The sequence below is a fragment of the Nerophis ophidion genome, linkage group LG07 (genome assembly GCF_033978795.1).
Source record: "Nerophis ophidion isolate RoL-2023_Sa linkage group LG07, RoL_Noph_v1.0, whole genome shotgun sequence".
NCBI lineage: Eukaryota > Metazoa > Chordata > Actinopteri > Syngnathiformes > Syngnathidae > Nerophis > Nerophis ophidion.
Window position 1 is genome coordinate 49,551,396 of NC_084617.1, and position 16,364 is coordinate 49,567,759.

The 16,364-nt window shown below is 37.9% G+C and overlaps 1 protein-coding gene across 1 annotated transcript in view; it reads right to left on the reverse strand.

The window, feature by feature from the left end:
* The window catches only part of LOC133556405 (versican core protein-like), a 55,122-nt gene extending 39,048 nt beyond the window's left edge, over nt 1–16,074 (reverse strand). The window contains exons 1-6 of the mRNA XM_061906312.1: nt 15,884–16,074; nt 13,575–13,638; nt 5,806–6,189; nt 3,663–3,837; nt 3,448–3,575; nt 973–1,270 (exon numbers count right to left, since the gene is read on the reverse strand). Coding sequence (XP_061762296.1) covers nt 973–1,270; nt 3,448–3,575; nt 3,663–3,837; nt 5,806–6,189; nt 13,575–13,638 — 1,049 coding nt within the window. The 5' untranslated portion in view covers nt 15,884–16,074. The remainder of the gene's footprint in view (nt 1–972; nt 1,271–3,447; nt 3,576–3,662; nt 3,838–5,805; nt 6,190–13,574; nt 13,639–15,883) is intronic.
* Nucleotides 16,075–16,364: the final 290 nt, after the last annotated feature.

Genomic DNA, 16,364 nt, shown 5'->3' on the forward strand with positions numbered 1-16,364 from the left:
TTGATTGAAGAGTTTACATGTTGTGTTTTTTGTTCAATCCCAGAAAGACAGCAGTGACTTAAAGTTCAATCAAGTGAAACTCAAAACATTTCAAAATCGTGCAAAGGTTAATTTAATCCAGCATCCATCCCATCGATCCATTTTCTATCGCTTGTCCAGCAATTAGATTTAAAAGACTGAAACAGGTTTATAACATGCAAGATTATTCAAGTCTACTTTTGATGTAATGTTGATGATTATGGCTTCCAGGCATTTTATAAAAACATTGAATTGCGAATTTCAGAAAATGTGTTTTTAAATTTGAAAAAAAATGTAAACCATGATTATTAAAACGTTGACAAATGGAACAAGAGGTAGAAAATGGATGGATGGATGGATGTTTCACTTTGTATGTAATGAGTTCATATCACATATTAGTTTCACATTGAAATGAAATTGCTGAAATGAATGGATTTACACAATAAAGGGCACAATATTCTAATTGCGCCATTGTATGTGATCAGGAAATGTACACATTTAAAAATGTTAACACATGGAAATATTGATTTTCTATTGTAATTGTACATAAAATGCATTTATAAGAGTTTGTTGGACAAATACCAATATTTATTTTATGATTTTTATTTTTTTATTTTTTTAACAAGTGAGGATCTACCCTACCTGCCTCCACTGGCTGCATGGTCCTGGTAAATACCAACAAGTGACCAACCAGGTTATTACGTAGAAAACGTAGTTTGGTTTGGTTCATATTTGTGAATGTATAGAGATGTAAAAGGAAAAAAAAAAAAAAAAAAACTATAGGGTGGGGACTGAATAGAAAATGAGATCATAGTCTGGACATTTTTACAGAAACATCTGAGCTTTCAGTCACTGTCTTTAATGATGCCAAATGTGAACGCACATGTTGAGAGTGCCATCACCTAAAGGTAACACCATTTTCCATGACACTGAGTCAACACGGTGACGTGAAGCCTACCTTTGAAACAGTAAGCTCCGAGCTTAGTCATTGGTTCTGGGAATCCGGTTTGGTTCCTATAGCGATACATGGTCCTGACACCCAGCAGGCCTCCGCCGCACTGGACTTTGGGTACAGCAACAGGATGTCGGGCACTGCCGTCGGAAAGCCAGCCGTAGTCACAACGGTCCAGGCCCCGTCGCCAGGCGGCATGAAGCTGGCCGGTGTTTGCCAGCTCGCTGTTCCTCTTCTTACATTCTTCTCTTGCCTCATCAAAAGTCATTTTATAGCTTACAGGAGCGAAGAACACCTCACCTGGAATGAACATGATGAATCAAGAAAGGGGTTAACAAATACTGTACAGTATTAAGGATAATAATAATAATATTGGTAATAATAATAATAATGATAGTAATAATAAAAATAATAATAATAATCAGTGTGGAGAAGACAGAGCTTGGATACACTTTTAAATTGATTGGTAACATTTTGCCTTCCTTGTGTAATACGTGAACAAAAATATCTCAAATTAAAAAATCAAGCAAAAGGCATAGTGCCAAAAATGTTGATATTAATAAGTAGAACTAATAATAACACAGCTGTATATTTTTAAATAGTTATAGTTATAGATTGATACCTCAACTTATGAGCACATGGCGAGCACATTTATGAGCTTGTAACTCAAAACACTGTCAAATAAGCCAGTTAATCAGCAAATTAATTAAGATCAATGTAATCCCTGGCTTGCCCTGCCTTAACGCCATACTTTTAACATGAAACACACCTCATGAAAACAAACGTTCAGATAAAAATATTGTTTGAAAACCAATACAATAGAATGAAATATAAGCAACTAAAGTCGTTTTGGAAAATTATGTAAAGTATTGTGCAGCATTGTCCTTGGAGAGCAGACTTTGGCACTGCGGGTCGCTTCTCAGTCGTGTCACAATAGAGCTGTTGTGGTTGTTTATGTTGCACATTGACATTTTTAAATGACAAACCAGACATAAAAGTCGACAGCAAGCTCAATAGTCCAATGTTTTAGTCAGGACGAGACGGAACGAGGTGAAACACGTCAAACACAGTACCAGCAGCTTCTCCATATTTTCATGGATACATGTCCATCCGTTGGACGTTTATGGCTACCTACCGCAGAGGCTGGCTGCGGCTTCGTGTGTTTGGGACTCATGGTGCTGTTATCGGGCTGACTTATGATATATTTCAAATAGTTTGTTGTCTGATTCGGTTGTCCGCTTCTTCTCTTTCACACTAACTTCCGCCGTAGCAGTGATTGGAAGGCAGGATTGTGTTGATCTACTTGAACCGTGGCGGCGAGGAGGGTCGTAATTTAAATTCTGCTCGCAATGTAAGAGAAATGTATTTCAAAAATACTTGTAAGTTGAGGTACTTCATTATTGTATTATTTCAGCCTTTAAAAAATGACATTATGCAATCTAGACCATGGAGTTGTCACCAACTTTGGAGAATTGTAATGATTTCCAATGTGTCTGTTGTTAAGTTTGTCTTTTATATTATTAGGTAGATGTCACTGTATTATAGTACTGTGATGTTGTTTCACTATTTATGTAAGTATCTGGCCTAAACAGAAGAAGCACTAGCACTAGGACCTGGCTTTGCCCGTCCAATATGAACTTTAGTCTAACTGATATTGGTAATATGAGGTATTGTCAAATCAGCTGTGAGCCGTCATCAAATTGCTGTTATAAGAGTGTATAACAGACAGAAAACGTGTTTCCATTGAGTCCAGGTTGTAACATTTCAACCAATCTCATTATAGATCCATTCTGCAGATTTACACCACTGGTTTCTACCTATGACTGTTGTCCATTCCTAATTCTCGAAAGTCCATAAGGTGATTGCAATTTAGAATGTAATAATGCGATTATTATCAGATCGTCAACGTCTGGTTCCCCAAAACAGATGAAGAAAAATACACAATCAGTCAACATCTTAATATGATTTCAAGAAGGAAAAAAAAGATGATTGGTGGATTGAATAGCACAGAGGAAAATCTCCCTGGTGGCTGTGGGGTTGGGTTTTGTTCTCTGGCTGACACCACTGTGTGCATCTGTTCACACTAATGATGCAAATGTCACTATTTATAACAACTTCTTGTTATTCAATCCGTATTGCATTACAAATAAATCAGCCTCATGTTATTTCTTACTGCACGGGAACATGTGGGATGGACAACTAGTTTAAACTTCCGGAACAGAAAGGAGACTGATTTGGGCCGAAAAGGTCTTCTGCGAGTTGCAGTGAACTTATCAGCAGTCTCAGTTTGGAACATTAGTGAGAAGAAACACTGGCTGAGAACAAAATATCCTCAGAAGGAATGCCAGAGACTTTTACAACAGGCTTTATCACATTTTTTTATTGGCAGCTAACCTCAATGAAGAGTCAATATTGGCTTCATCCTAAAGTTCTCTGTAGTTTTTTACTAAAGCTTTGCTAAAAATGGGGTGACTTACCATAAAGGCTGTCCACATAACAATACACATCATAGGTTTCTGTGGGTTTTCTGATTCCATATGACCTCACACCTGGTTTTGCCCTGAGGTTGCCATAGCAGCCCTTCCTGGGCGTTTTAATCGGGTATCTGTATAGAAGAATGACAAAAAGTAAATTTTATATCACTTAAATATGAGGCTAAATGCAGATATGTTGTTTTTTTACTCCAACACACCTCACTGTTTGGTCAGCAATCCATCCAGCGTCACACTGGTCGAACCCATCTTCGTAAGCCGCTTTCAGCTGGTCGTACGAGGCGATGCTGGCTCCGACTCTATGGCAAACCTCCACAGCACTCTGGTAGTCAAACGTGTACCTGCTGTCTTTGGAACGGTAGTGAAAGACGACACCTGTACACACAAAATTGCAGTAAATATGCAGCCTATTGAATGGAATCTAGAACTGATCAGGTTCATTGAGGTCTCCAGTTGTTGGGTTCACTTTGAAAAGGCAATACAGATGATGTCTGACGAACTCTGCCTGACACCACCTTCTGTGCACCGAGAAAAGGCACAAACATTTTCAAACGACATGAACCAAAATGACCTAGAAATCCCACCCATGCTTTGTACACCGCAAAAAAACATGAGCTACATCTGTAAGGGTGAAAACATATTGCATGTTGTTTGATTTTTTTTTCTTTGCTCTCTAATTATGTGCATATATCATATACATAATTCAACCCTTTTGTAATTGCGTTGATGGATATTATAAGGGAAGGCAAACAATTTCACTAAATGTCACACTAGAATGCAACAGGCTATAACAGACCCTTACTAAAGGAAGCGCTACATGCTGATAGTGTTGGATTGAGTACTCCAATAACCTGGAATCAATGATGATAACATTTGGATGGACTAAGTACTTTGTGGGTCTACAGCAAGTTAGAGGAAGGCCATTAACAAGTAGTCATGGACAATCACTCGTTATGAAACAAAACAGCCTTCATTCAATAGTTAGATTAGCGTTTTCGGTTCCACCAGCAACAGGAACACTTCAGTTCAGTTCACCATGGTATGGTTTAGAATAGGTAAACCTTCAGGTAATCCTACTTAAATTTATTTTAAGATTTGGCCCTGCAATGAGGTGGTGACTTGTCCAGAGTGTACCTTGCCAGCTGCCCGAATGCAGCTGAGTTGGGCTCCAGCACCCCTGTGACCTCAAAAGGGAAAATCAGTAGAAAGTGGGTAGATGGATGCAATCTGCTGAGCAACGTTTCTGGCCTCCAATCCCGATTAATGTGTTTGACTTCGGATCTGATCCGATTTCGGGTCCAGATTAGATAATTTGATCAAATATTATACAACTGTAAATATTTCATAAAGTAAATACAATTAAAAAAATGTAAATGTATCAAATTACATTTAAAATTTTCCAGTATTTTTGTAAATCAGATGATGTATTAAATATGTGGCATTGAATGCTACATACACTATTTTCTAACAAAATAAAATGTCTAGTACACAATGACTAAACAAAAGCAAATACTACTATCGGCTCCAGATACATTTTTGGGTTTTTGTCCTCAAAACTTTCCTGAATCCCAAGAATTACTCTTTGAGAATGTAAACAGTTACAAAAATCACATCAACATTATGTGTTGTAATAAGAACGAGAAAGAAAAAAATATCGCTCTGATCACTTTAGTATCATTTATAGGCAGATTCTAGACTAGGTATTGATAGTATCGACATCTGGATTTATCCGCCATGCTATACACTGAAACTTCAGGGGTTAGCTTCTTGTGTTGTCTTGCTTGTGTGTAGCATGCTTAGCCATTCCTATTCCTACTGGGGAAGTTGAAAGGCTATTTTCCATCATGATGGTGAGTATTAGTATCTTAGAAGCCACTTTGCTCTGTGGATAAACGACACAATTGTTGCGGGTTTCTCTCAAATTCGGGACGGTGTTCTAGTAAGCACTATCCTAGAATTCATGCCACTCCGACATGTGTGTAATAAGGAATATGGAAATGCAATTGTGTCTCCCTGAGCATGCATCCCTTTTGAAGGAATTTTTCACGTGAGGGCTAGCCATGTACACACTGGTACACAGCTGCGGTAGCTCCGGTTGTCGATCACTTAAAAATGACAAATATCGACTAAATCCCATTATCAGAATATCACCGTAAGGTGTCCAGCTCTCTGTTAATCGAATAATTGTCAGAAGTGGCAGCAAGTGTACCATTGCATACCACTGTGAAGGGACGCTGAAACATTAGGAAATTCGAACGAGTTGGACCCTGCACAAAAGAAACATAATGCCCCAAACAGAACGGAGCAGTGTGACCTACTGGAGAAAAGACAATTGAATCTTACCATCCACATTGAGGTTAACTGTGTCTTGGGTGTCTTCAATTCCATACATGACCTCACAGCGATAGGTGCCAGCATCGCTCGCGAGGAGCTTCACCATTGTCAACGAGGCATCTCCCACATCCTCAGGATGACTGGGCACGGATACCCGGTTTCTGTAGCTGGAGCCAATCTTGATGACCCCATTTTGAGCCACCAGAACTGTTGACTCTACCCCATCCTCTATTTTGGTCCATTTGATGCGCAAGTGGTCTTTGGAATGAATAGCGACAGCTTTCCGGTGGACGACTGGTGCAGAGGTGGGGATAGTTGAGAAGAAGCAGGGAAGGGTCACCTTGCCTGAGAGGGACCCGGTGACTGGCTTGATGATTGATAGTGTGCTGGGAACTGAAAGGCAAAACAAAACAAAATAAGTTACAGCACCTTAAGGAAGAAATGGTAAATTGTGAAGTTTCTGGAAAACATGCCGGAAAAAAACACAAACAAACAAACAAACCTCTATCTTAAGGGACGTTAGAAAAAACTAGTTATGAGACTTCAGCTCAGTGAGTTTCTTAAGAGTAATGTGACATGGGTTTTTATAAGGAATGGAGGAAAACTGTTGTGACAACCATTGAACAGGAAACGCGACAACATAGAAAAGCGCCACAGTTCAATAGTAGAATATCAGTTAAAACACCCACTCATTTTACCAAGCAGATCAAAAGGTTAATAACATGTACCTGGAAGCATAAAAGCTAGTGACGAGCATGAAAAAAAACTAAACATTGTCAAGGTTGGCCAGTTTATGTTGGTTTTATTTAGGGATGGGTACTGAATTCTATAGTTGTATAGGCACCAACTGAAGTCTGATTCACGTAAATTCAAACAGAGCCACATTTCGATATCTACAGAATGTTGCATGTGACGTCACGTCCGGTTGCAGACTGGCAACCACCCAGCCAGACTGCCTTTAGGTAAAGGCAACTGTCCATGATTACAAGGTAAGAAGTCGCTCGATTGTACAGAAAGGCTTCTTTATTCCAAAAAGTGCTAGCTCAATCTTAATTTATATTAGATTTGTCATTAGCGATTATACATAGCAATTCAGACACCTTCAAGTTGTGTGATGAAAACACAACTAAGGCACATGTTAAAATCAAACAGCTGTTTTGTAATAAGTACTATACTTACAGTAGTAATACTTTGCAGGTTCAACATAATAAATTACTGGCAGAGTAACCTAAATAGCAAAACCCCATTGTCTAAACACTACTGCCATGTCATTTTTTGGAAATGCAACTACATGCAAAATCTACTGTAAGATAGAGTACAGTACAGTACTTGTAAATGAGACACCAAAGTGTAAGAAAACAAGATAGTTGTAAAACCCATATCAGTGTTCAATGTAAAATACAAAAAAAACGATGAATATTTATTAACACAACAAAAGACACACAAACGTATCGTCAGAGGTTACTCCATTACATCTACTTGAGTAACTTTTGGGATAAATTGTACTTCTAAGAGTAGTTTTAATGCAACATACTTTTACTAAGGTATATTTATAGAGAACAAACGCTACTTTTACTCCGCTCCATTTATCTACATTCAGCTCGCTACTGATTTTTATCGATCTGTTAATGCACTCTTTGTTTCGTTTTGTCAGACAGACCTTCAAAGAAGGATCTATCACCTGCCTGCGTTACACCAATCAAATGCAGTCACGGGTGACGTTTGACTCCGTTTCACCGATCAAATGAGGTCACTGGTGACGTTTCACTCCGTTTCACCAATCAAATGCAGTCACTGGTGACGTTTCACCAATCAAATGCAGTCACTTGTGACGTATGACTACGTTTCACCAATCAAACAGAGCCAGGCGGTCACATGATTAACTGGACCCTTTTTTTTTAATAAACCTTTATTTATGAATTTCAACATTTACAAACAGTTGAAAATAATAATCACAGTAAGTACAAAAACAGTACAAAATAGTATAAAAACCGTACAAAACAGTGTTAGGGGGTTGTAAATTCAAAGTAACTAAAATAGAATGGAAAAAAAGAAATAAAAAAAAAAAATATATATATATATATATATATATATATATATATATATATATAATATAAACAAAATGCAAAGCCATAGGCTCACTCAATCTCAGTAAATAACTTACATTTGGAACACAGCATCGTTTTCACAGCTTTTTGGTTGTTAGAGGTAGAGTGTTTTAATGTAGAGTTCTAAATCTTTTTTAAAGGCACAAAAAACAGGTCGGGTATTGAGAAACTTACATTAATGATTATAAAACTTAGCCAACAGTATAATGAGGTTGCAAAGGTAAAATTAATTTTTTAATTTTTTTTTCAATACAGTGTAAAACCCAATATATATTATTTAATGTGTATTATTGTTTTAGTTGCTTAAGAGATATTCCTGGCTCTGAATTTGTTCATTGCTATTTTTATGTTTTTGTGCATTACTTGTTGCCGTCATCATTAAACGAACAGGTTACTCATCAGTTACTCAGTACTTGAGTAGTTTTTTCACAACATACTTTTTAATTTTACTCAAGTAAATATTTGGGTGACTACTCCTTACTTTTATTTGAGTAATACATCTCTAAAGTAACAGTACTCTTACTTGAATACAATATCTGGCTACTCCACCCACCTCTGCGTATCGCATATTGGTACCTTGAGTACCAGTTTAATTCCCAGCCAGGTACCTGAAATCGGTACTGTATCGATCTAAAAGTGAAAGGTACCCATCCCTATTTGTATTATACAGATGTTAGCTGTTCCTTACACCTTTATGAGCGTTATAAATACTAACATTTGTTACAAAGAAAACAAAAGGATGTATAGAGCAGCTTTTTGAGGCACGAACAAATTTATGTACGTCGTGTTATCAATTAAGTTCGACGTTAGACGTTCCTCTGATAAATTTCTATGTACAAACCCTGTTTCCATGTGAGTTGGGAAATTGTGTTAGATGTAAATATAAACAGAATACAATGATCTGCAAATCATTTTCAACCCATATTCAGTTGAATATGCTACAAAGACAAGATATTTGATGTTCAAACTGATAAACACTTTTATTTGCGCAAATAATCATTAACTTTAGAATTTGATGCCAGCAACATGTGACAAAGAAGTTGGGAAAGGTGGCGATAAATACTGATAAAGTTGAGGAGTTCTCATCAAACACTTATTTGGAACATCCCACAGGTGTGCAGGCTGATTGGGAACAGGTGGGTGCTATGATTGGGTATAACAGCAGCTTCCGTGAAATGCTCAGTCATTCACAAACAAGGATTGGGAAACAGTCACCACTTTGTGAACAAATGCGTGAGCAAACTGTCAAACAGTTTAAGAACAACATTTCTCAACGGGCTATCGCAAGAAATTTAGGAATTTCACCATCTATGGTCCGTAATACCACCAAAAGGTTCCGAGAAACTCGAGAAATCACTGCACGTAAGTGATGATATAACGGACCTTCGTTCCCTCAGGCGGTACTGCATCAAAAAGCGACATCAGTGTGTAAAGGATATCACCACATGGGCTCAGCAACACTTCAGAAAACCACTGTCAGTAACTACAGTTGGTCGCTACATCTGTAAGTGCAAGTTAAAACTACTATGCAAAGCCAAACCCATTCATCAACGACACCCAGAAACGCCGCCATCTTCGCTGGGCCCGAGCTCAGTTAAGATGGACTGATGAAAAGTGGAAAAGTGTTCTGTGGTCTGACGAGTCCACATTTCAAATTGTTTTTTGGAAACGGTGAACTTCGTGTTCTCCGGACCAAAGAGGAAAAGAACCATCAGGACTGTTCTACAGTAGGTGCAAAGTTGAAAAGCCAGCATCTGTGATGGTATGGGGGTGCATTAGTGCCCAAGGCATGGGTAACTTACACATCTGTGAAGGCACCATTAATGCTGAAAGGAACATACAGGTTTTGAGCTACATATGTTGCTATCCAAGCAACGTTATCATGGACACCTTTGCTTATTTCAGCAAGACAATGCCAAGTCACTTGTTACAACAGCGTGGCTTCATAGTAAAAGAGTGCGGGTACTAGACTGGCTTGCCTGTAGTCCAGGCCTGTCTCCCATTGAAAATGTGTGGCGCATTATGAAGCCTCAAATACCACAACAGAGACCCCGGACTGTTGAACAACTTAAGCTGTACATAAAACAAGAATGGGAAATAATTCCACCTGAAAAGCATCAAAAATGTGTCTCCTTAGTTCCCAAAGGTTTATTGAGTGTTTTTAAAAGAAAAGGTGATGAAACACAGTGGTGAACATACCCTTTCCCAACTACTTTGGCGGTTTAGCTCGGTTGGTAGAGCGGCCGTGTCAGCAACTTGAGGGTTGCAGGTTCGATTCCCGCTTCCGCCATCCTAGTCAATGCCGTTGTGTCCTTGGGCAAGACACTTTACCCACCTGCTCCCAGTGCCACCCACACTGGTTTAAATGTAACTTAGATATTGGGTGTCACTATGTAAAGCGCTTTGAGTCACTTGAGAAAAGCGCTATATAAATATAATTCATTTCAATTCATTTCATGTGTTGCAGCCATGAAATTCTAAGTTGATTATTATTTGCAAAAAAAAAATAAAGTTTATGAGTTTGAACATCAAATATCTTGTCTTTGTAGTGCATTCAATTGAATATGGGTTGAAAAGGATTTGCAAATATTTGTGTTCTGTTTATATTTACATCCAACACAATTTCCCAACTCATATTGGAAACGGGGTTTGTATTATCCCCAAGATACAACTAACTTTGCCCAACGAGCAACGACCAAAAAGTAACTGCTTCTAAACTGTTAAAGTCAAGCATCAAACACCCTAAAGTTTGCGACAATGTTAGTTTGCATTGACACCTTGTGAAAACACCGCCCAAACTGTCAAAAACATAATGCGTCTTAGAATTGCTAAACGCGCACAGCATCCTTTAAATTATATCCAATTTAATCCTGACGATGTGTGCAGCATACACAAAATTAGTGGGCGGAACACCTCGTGTGAAACAGTTCTTTCATTCATTCCTTCTTTTTCTACAGTGGGGTACACCTGGACATTGGCCAGCCAATCAGAGGACACATATAGACAAACAAACCTTCACACTCACATGCACCGATGGACTATTTGAACCAGGGGTCTCAAAACTTTTTTCTTCCAAATTTATAAAATGAAAATCGCTTGAGATGTACTTAATTGTGTAACATTTATTTGTACAGCTTATTTATTTCAACCCAAACAAAGTGCATATGCCAGTTTTGCCAAAACATTAAAGTGGTCTTTTCTGGCTTATAAATGCTTTTACAATGTCGGATACTCATGTTAAACAGCGTGAAAAATAAGGTTAAAGCATTTCGGTGTGAGTTTGCACTCTTTTTTGGATGTCTCTGTCCGCGGGGTTTTGCAGTTAGGCTACGTTGTGACGTCAGAGCGAGGTGGGCGTACTTATCTATTAGGATAGCGTGTGATTTCTGTATAATCTTGACCTGCACATAATAACACCAATGCACAACATGCAGGGACAAACAGTAAATGCTGCAAAAATCTCCTTTTGGTAAGCTGAGCCACTATCGATTGGGGAGTGTGCAAGTGGACCTGATGTTGTGGCCGGGTGAACCTACATAATGTTGATAAAGTTTATTTTTGACCGTATCTGGAAAAACAAGAGTTGACAACTTTAAGATAGTTTACATTTTCAAAAGATACATCACGATACCTTTGGATAGTGTGGGGCGTGGTTTCATTTGCAATCTGGATATGCCTCCAGAATCGAACATCTTCCAAACAGACTCAAAAAACAGGAAACAAAATGTTTCACTAAATTTACATTAAAGCCTATACAATACGTATTATTTAGAACAGGTTTTTTTTTCTATAGCCTTTTCCACGTTGGGGCCCAACTTTTCCACTACAGCGGGGACGGGGCCCACTCAACACTCAGTTAGTCATCTTACTCTTGATTTTAATAGTATTAAATAATTTGTATTATTTGTGTTTTTATTATATATATATATATATATATATATATATATATGTATATATATATATATATATATATATATATATATTAAATGTTATTAGTTGTAATTGTTTATCTTATTATTTATCTAATTATTTATTACATATTTTTTTTATTTTTTGTTATTATATCTAATAATTATATCTAACCTTCTTGACATTTACAACCTTGTCAAATGATATGAAACCTTGTGTTAATCCCAAAGAATATCATGTATTTAACACATAAACGTTAGGCTTAGGTCAGGCGGATTATAAAAACAAATACTCACTGAATCTACTACATAAGAAAGGACTCATAAATAACTGACGGAAAATACATTTTTAAATAATTATGTTTCGTAAAAATAAATAAGTATTAATACATATGTTTTAAATAAACTGTCGATAAAATTAAAGAGCAAATGAAAATACAGCTTCACCATTTTAGTCATAATTTTTGCACTTAGGAAACTTCTCTATGACTTTAGCTCCGGACTTCTTCTGTGTAATATTGTCACTACTGCCACAAGTGGTGGAAAAGTGTGTTGCAACTGAGTACCGCTGTGGCCTATACGGACCGCAGCTGAGAAACAGATATGTTTGGTGGCCCTGTAGGGGGCGCTCTCGGCCCGACAATGGTAAAGAAACACTGAACTAGACCACAAAGTGTTTTTAATGTAAATTAAAAACCTCACAGATCCCTTTGAACAAAATGTTGGTATCCACAACTCACATTTTGTATTACAAAACATGTTGTTCATCTGCATTTTGTATTTCATGATACATTTATTTTTAGTTCATCCATCCATCTATTTTCTACCGCTTGTCCTTTTATTTTTTTTATTTGTATATCACTATCTAATGAAATATTTTGCGGTGTATTAGACTGACTGGCAACATTTAAATTAAAATACTTAGAAGCAGATTTTTTTGTTATTTTGTGATAATTTGTCATTATTATTGCGGTAAGGCATCTGAATCGAACTTTTATACAAACATTTTTTGACCCGTCGGTGAGCTACTCAAAATCCGGTGGCAAGCTACTGGTTAGAGACCCCTTAATTAGACTATCAATCGACACAACATGCATGTTTTTGGACGGTTCCTCAGATAGACCACAGGGAAATGATGTCATAATTACATAGAGCTCCCACAACCGCAAAAAAAACAACAAAGCATTGTCTTGAACCAGACAGAGTGACTGCTGCTACTATGCTACTTTGCGATCTGACATGAAGCAAAGATGTCAGACAGACAACCAAACACAACATGGCAAAAGGCTGAATCACGCTGACTCATGTGGCGGGGAGGGGATTTATTTTTTTTCCAAAGGGATTGTGAGTTGGGGGAAGCAGAGGTAGAGGAGAGTTTAGGAGGAATAATGCAGGGAATGCTCTGGAAGCAGTGGTGGGACTGCCTTGGAGGCATGAGAGGGCCTTATTAGGATGAGGGGTGAAAACAGCTGTTAGTTCCAGACCGGTAGCTCGCCCTAATTGAAAGGTGTCCCCTCCATCCTCAGAGGCAGACAGAGACTGGGGGCCAACCAGAGCCTAGGGGGCCAATGGGCACCCGGGTGTAAAAGTCCTCAGCCACACCGTCACACCTTGAGAACCATCTCACAGGTGGGTTTAAAGAACAGAGGTGGGACGTATACGTGTCAGTCAGGGGGAGACAAGTGAATATGAATGGGTGAGTGTTGAAAAGAAAGTATGGCGGTTAAGAATCAGGAGGAGACAGTCTGCACTTTAAACTTACCGCTTGCAGTTGCTGCTTGACAGAGACAATATAGCCACAGGATTTGCTTTATAAGTAGTATCATCTGTTGGCAGAAAACGACAAAAAAAGTGCCTTTAAAACATTCATTTTGGACACTATTCCAATTTAAAACATAATTCAAAACCATTTAAAAGGATTCAATTTGGTATTTACAAGACTAGGATAGCTGTACCTATGAAATACATTATAGTCTTGTTTGTTAACCATAGAGCGCCCCTTAGAGGTCCGCAAAAAATAAAATCTTCTCCCTCATGACGTAAGGCAGGGGTGTCCAAAGTGTGGCCCGGGGACCATTTGGAGCCCGCAGCTGAAGTTTTTTTTGTCGAAATAAAATCGGACAAAAAAAAAATCACCGTAAAAATGTAAGCATAATAAGCAAATATAGTAGCTAATTTTAACACTAATAATTAATACAAAGCAGACACATTGTTTTGTCTGTAAATGTATGTTTTTTTTACAATAGCTTTTTTTGTTTTTTTACAAAATAAAATATACAAACGGCGCCCGCAGGCTTTGACTCGTCAGTGTGCGGCCCTTTGGGGCAAAAGTTTGCTATTACAACCGAGTACTCTTACGGTGTAAGGGTACTCGGTTATAATACCCTTTTCACCCACGTGTGGCAGTAATGACAATATCAAACAAAACGGAAGAAGTCTGGAGCTAAAGTGATAGATAAGAGTCTTAAGCGCAAAAATTATAACTAAAGTGGTGGAAGCTGTACTTTCCTTTGCACTTTAGTTTTATTGACAGTTTAGTTAAAAAAAAACTACTCATTATTATTCTACTTTACTTATTTTAGCGCAACATAAGTTTATTTTGCGTCAGTTGTTGCGAGTATCTTCTTCTGCAGTATATTTGATTCGTACTTATTTTTCTAATTAGCCTGACCTAAGCCTAAGGTCCATGTGTTAAATAGAATAATATGCGTTAAGTTTAACACATGGTTTCATATTATTTGACAAGTTTGTAAACTGTAAGTAGGTTAGATATAATTATTAAAAACGATTAAAACCAATTATTAATTTAGTGTTAATATTTTGTTGTGGATAATATGGCAAGAAAAATGTTAAGAACCCCTGGTCTCGGGGGCCAAATTCACCATTATTTTATTTCTCTTTCAAGCTCACATGATCGTTATTGGCATGTCCACAAGGCTAACTAGTTATTGTCATGCTGCTGCTAGGCTTAAAATCACTGTGTTTGTCCCCCGGCCCATTGGTACATTTTCAATTTGGCCCTTGGAGGCGAAACATTTGGACAGATTTATAGTCATTACTTAAGGATTCAATTTGGTATTTGCAGTCATTTTCTGGGTGGTTGCACTAAGCCTTCCTGTGGGGTCAGACTGCACAGGAGGACTTGTAACACCCCCCACAACCTCATTTACACTGTTTAAACAGTGGTGCTGGTGGTGATTTGTTGTTGTTGTAAATTACTCCGCTCTATAAATCTGTCTCCGAAATGACATTTTTAAGACTTTGGTAATGAATTTGAGCACGAATAAATCATGCAACATGATGATGACAAAAACGAGTGGCACCTTTTTCGGATATTGTTTTGGAAGTGCAGAGGGGAAAAAGCCTCAATATGCTTAAAATACATGCATGGCCTTGATGAAAATATTATACACACACAGGCTTATGATAATTAAGGAATAACAAATTGTGGTGAATTTTCTGGCAAAAACTTATTTTTTATTTTTTTAATTTGTTTACTTTTTGGTGGAAGTGCAATCAGACTGATTAATGACAGTTTTTGTCATTTTAATAAGTTATCAGCAAGGTCTGATGTAAAGCTATTGCAACAAATGTCCTGCAACACTGATGAAGGTTATCTGAGGACAGCATCGTTTTGTGGCTCCCTTTTAAATTCACAACTTAAATCAAACAACGTGGGGTTAAGAAAACGAAGAAAAAAAACAGACATTAACAGCATTTAACAGTATTTATTTTTTTTTTACTGTAAAATGCTTTGATCAAAAATTACTGTAACATTACAACAAATGACTGTAAAAACGGTGATACCTTAATATTTCCCAGGAATTACTTTCACAATAAAATATGTTTGTTTAATGTAGTAGGTAAATAGTTTAATATAGATAAATATTTCAAATAAATACTACTGTAAATGTAATGCAACTTTAACCAGTATTTGTGTGGTATGCTTAATAGATAATTCCATGCGTTAATGCGCATGGAAAGATAACAGTTTGTCTTTTCTAATAAAAAAGAAAAAAATATTTTTTGTAGCACAAGTGTGATGATAAAAGTAAAAAAAAAAGTACTTACGTTCAAGCTGTTTTATTCCATAAACTGGGGAAAGCGTATCCTTATATCCAGTAACTCCCAGTGCGCAACATGCGCGCGTAAAAGTGTTCCAAACGTGTCCCGCGTCTCTCCGAGATGCTGCACACCAGAGCGGCGTGGGCCGGCGGCTCCAAGATGAACAGACCTGGTCGTGGACGGAGAGACAGAAATGGGTGAAGTGCCGGCGCGCAACAAGTCGAGCCGAGCTTGACGCGCACTGTTATTTCCTTGGCTGCTGGGAGAGGAGGAGCAGCGTGCCCATCTGAAAGTGAATGAGACACCTTGGAGGAGGGGTAACTCCTAATTTGGCTCTGCGCCTCTGAAGACCATCATCAAGCAATCGGAGTCTAAATTGCACGTTTTACTTGAAACAGGTGACACAGGTGTCCCTTTTGGGTGCGCCCCTACTCACACTATTGCACACCGCCTGCAGAATGCTGTCTCGACTAAATTAATGTTTGAT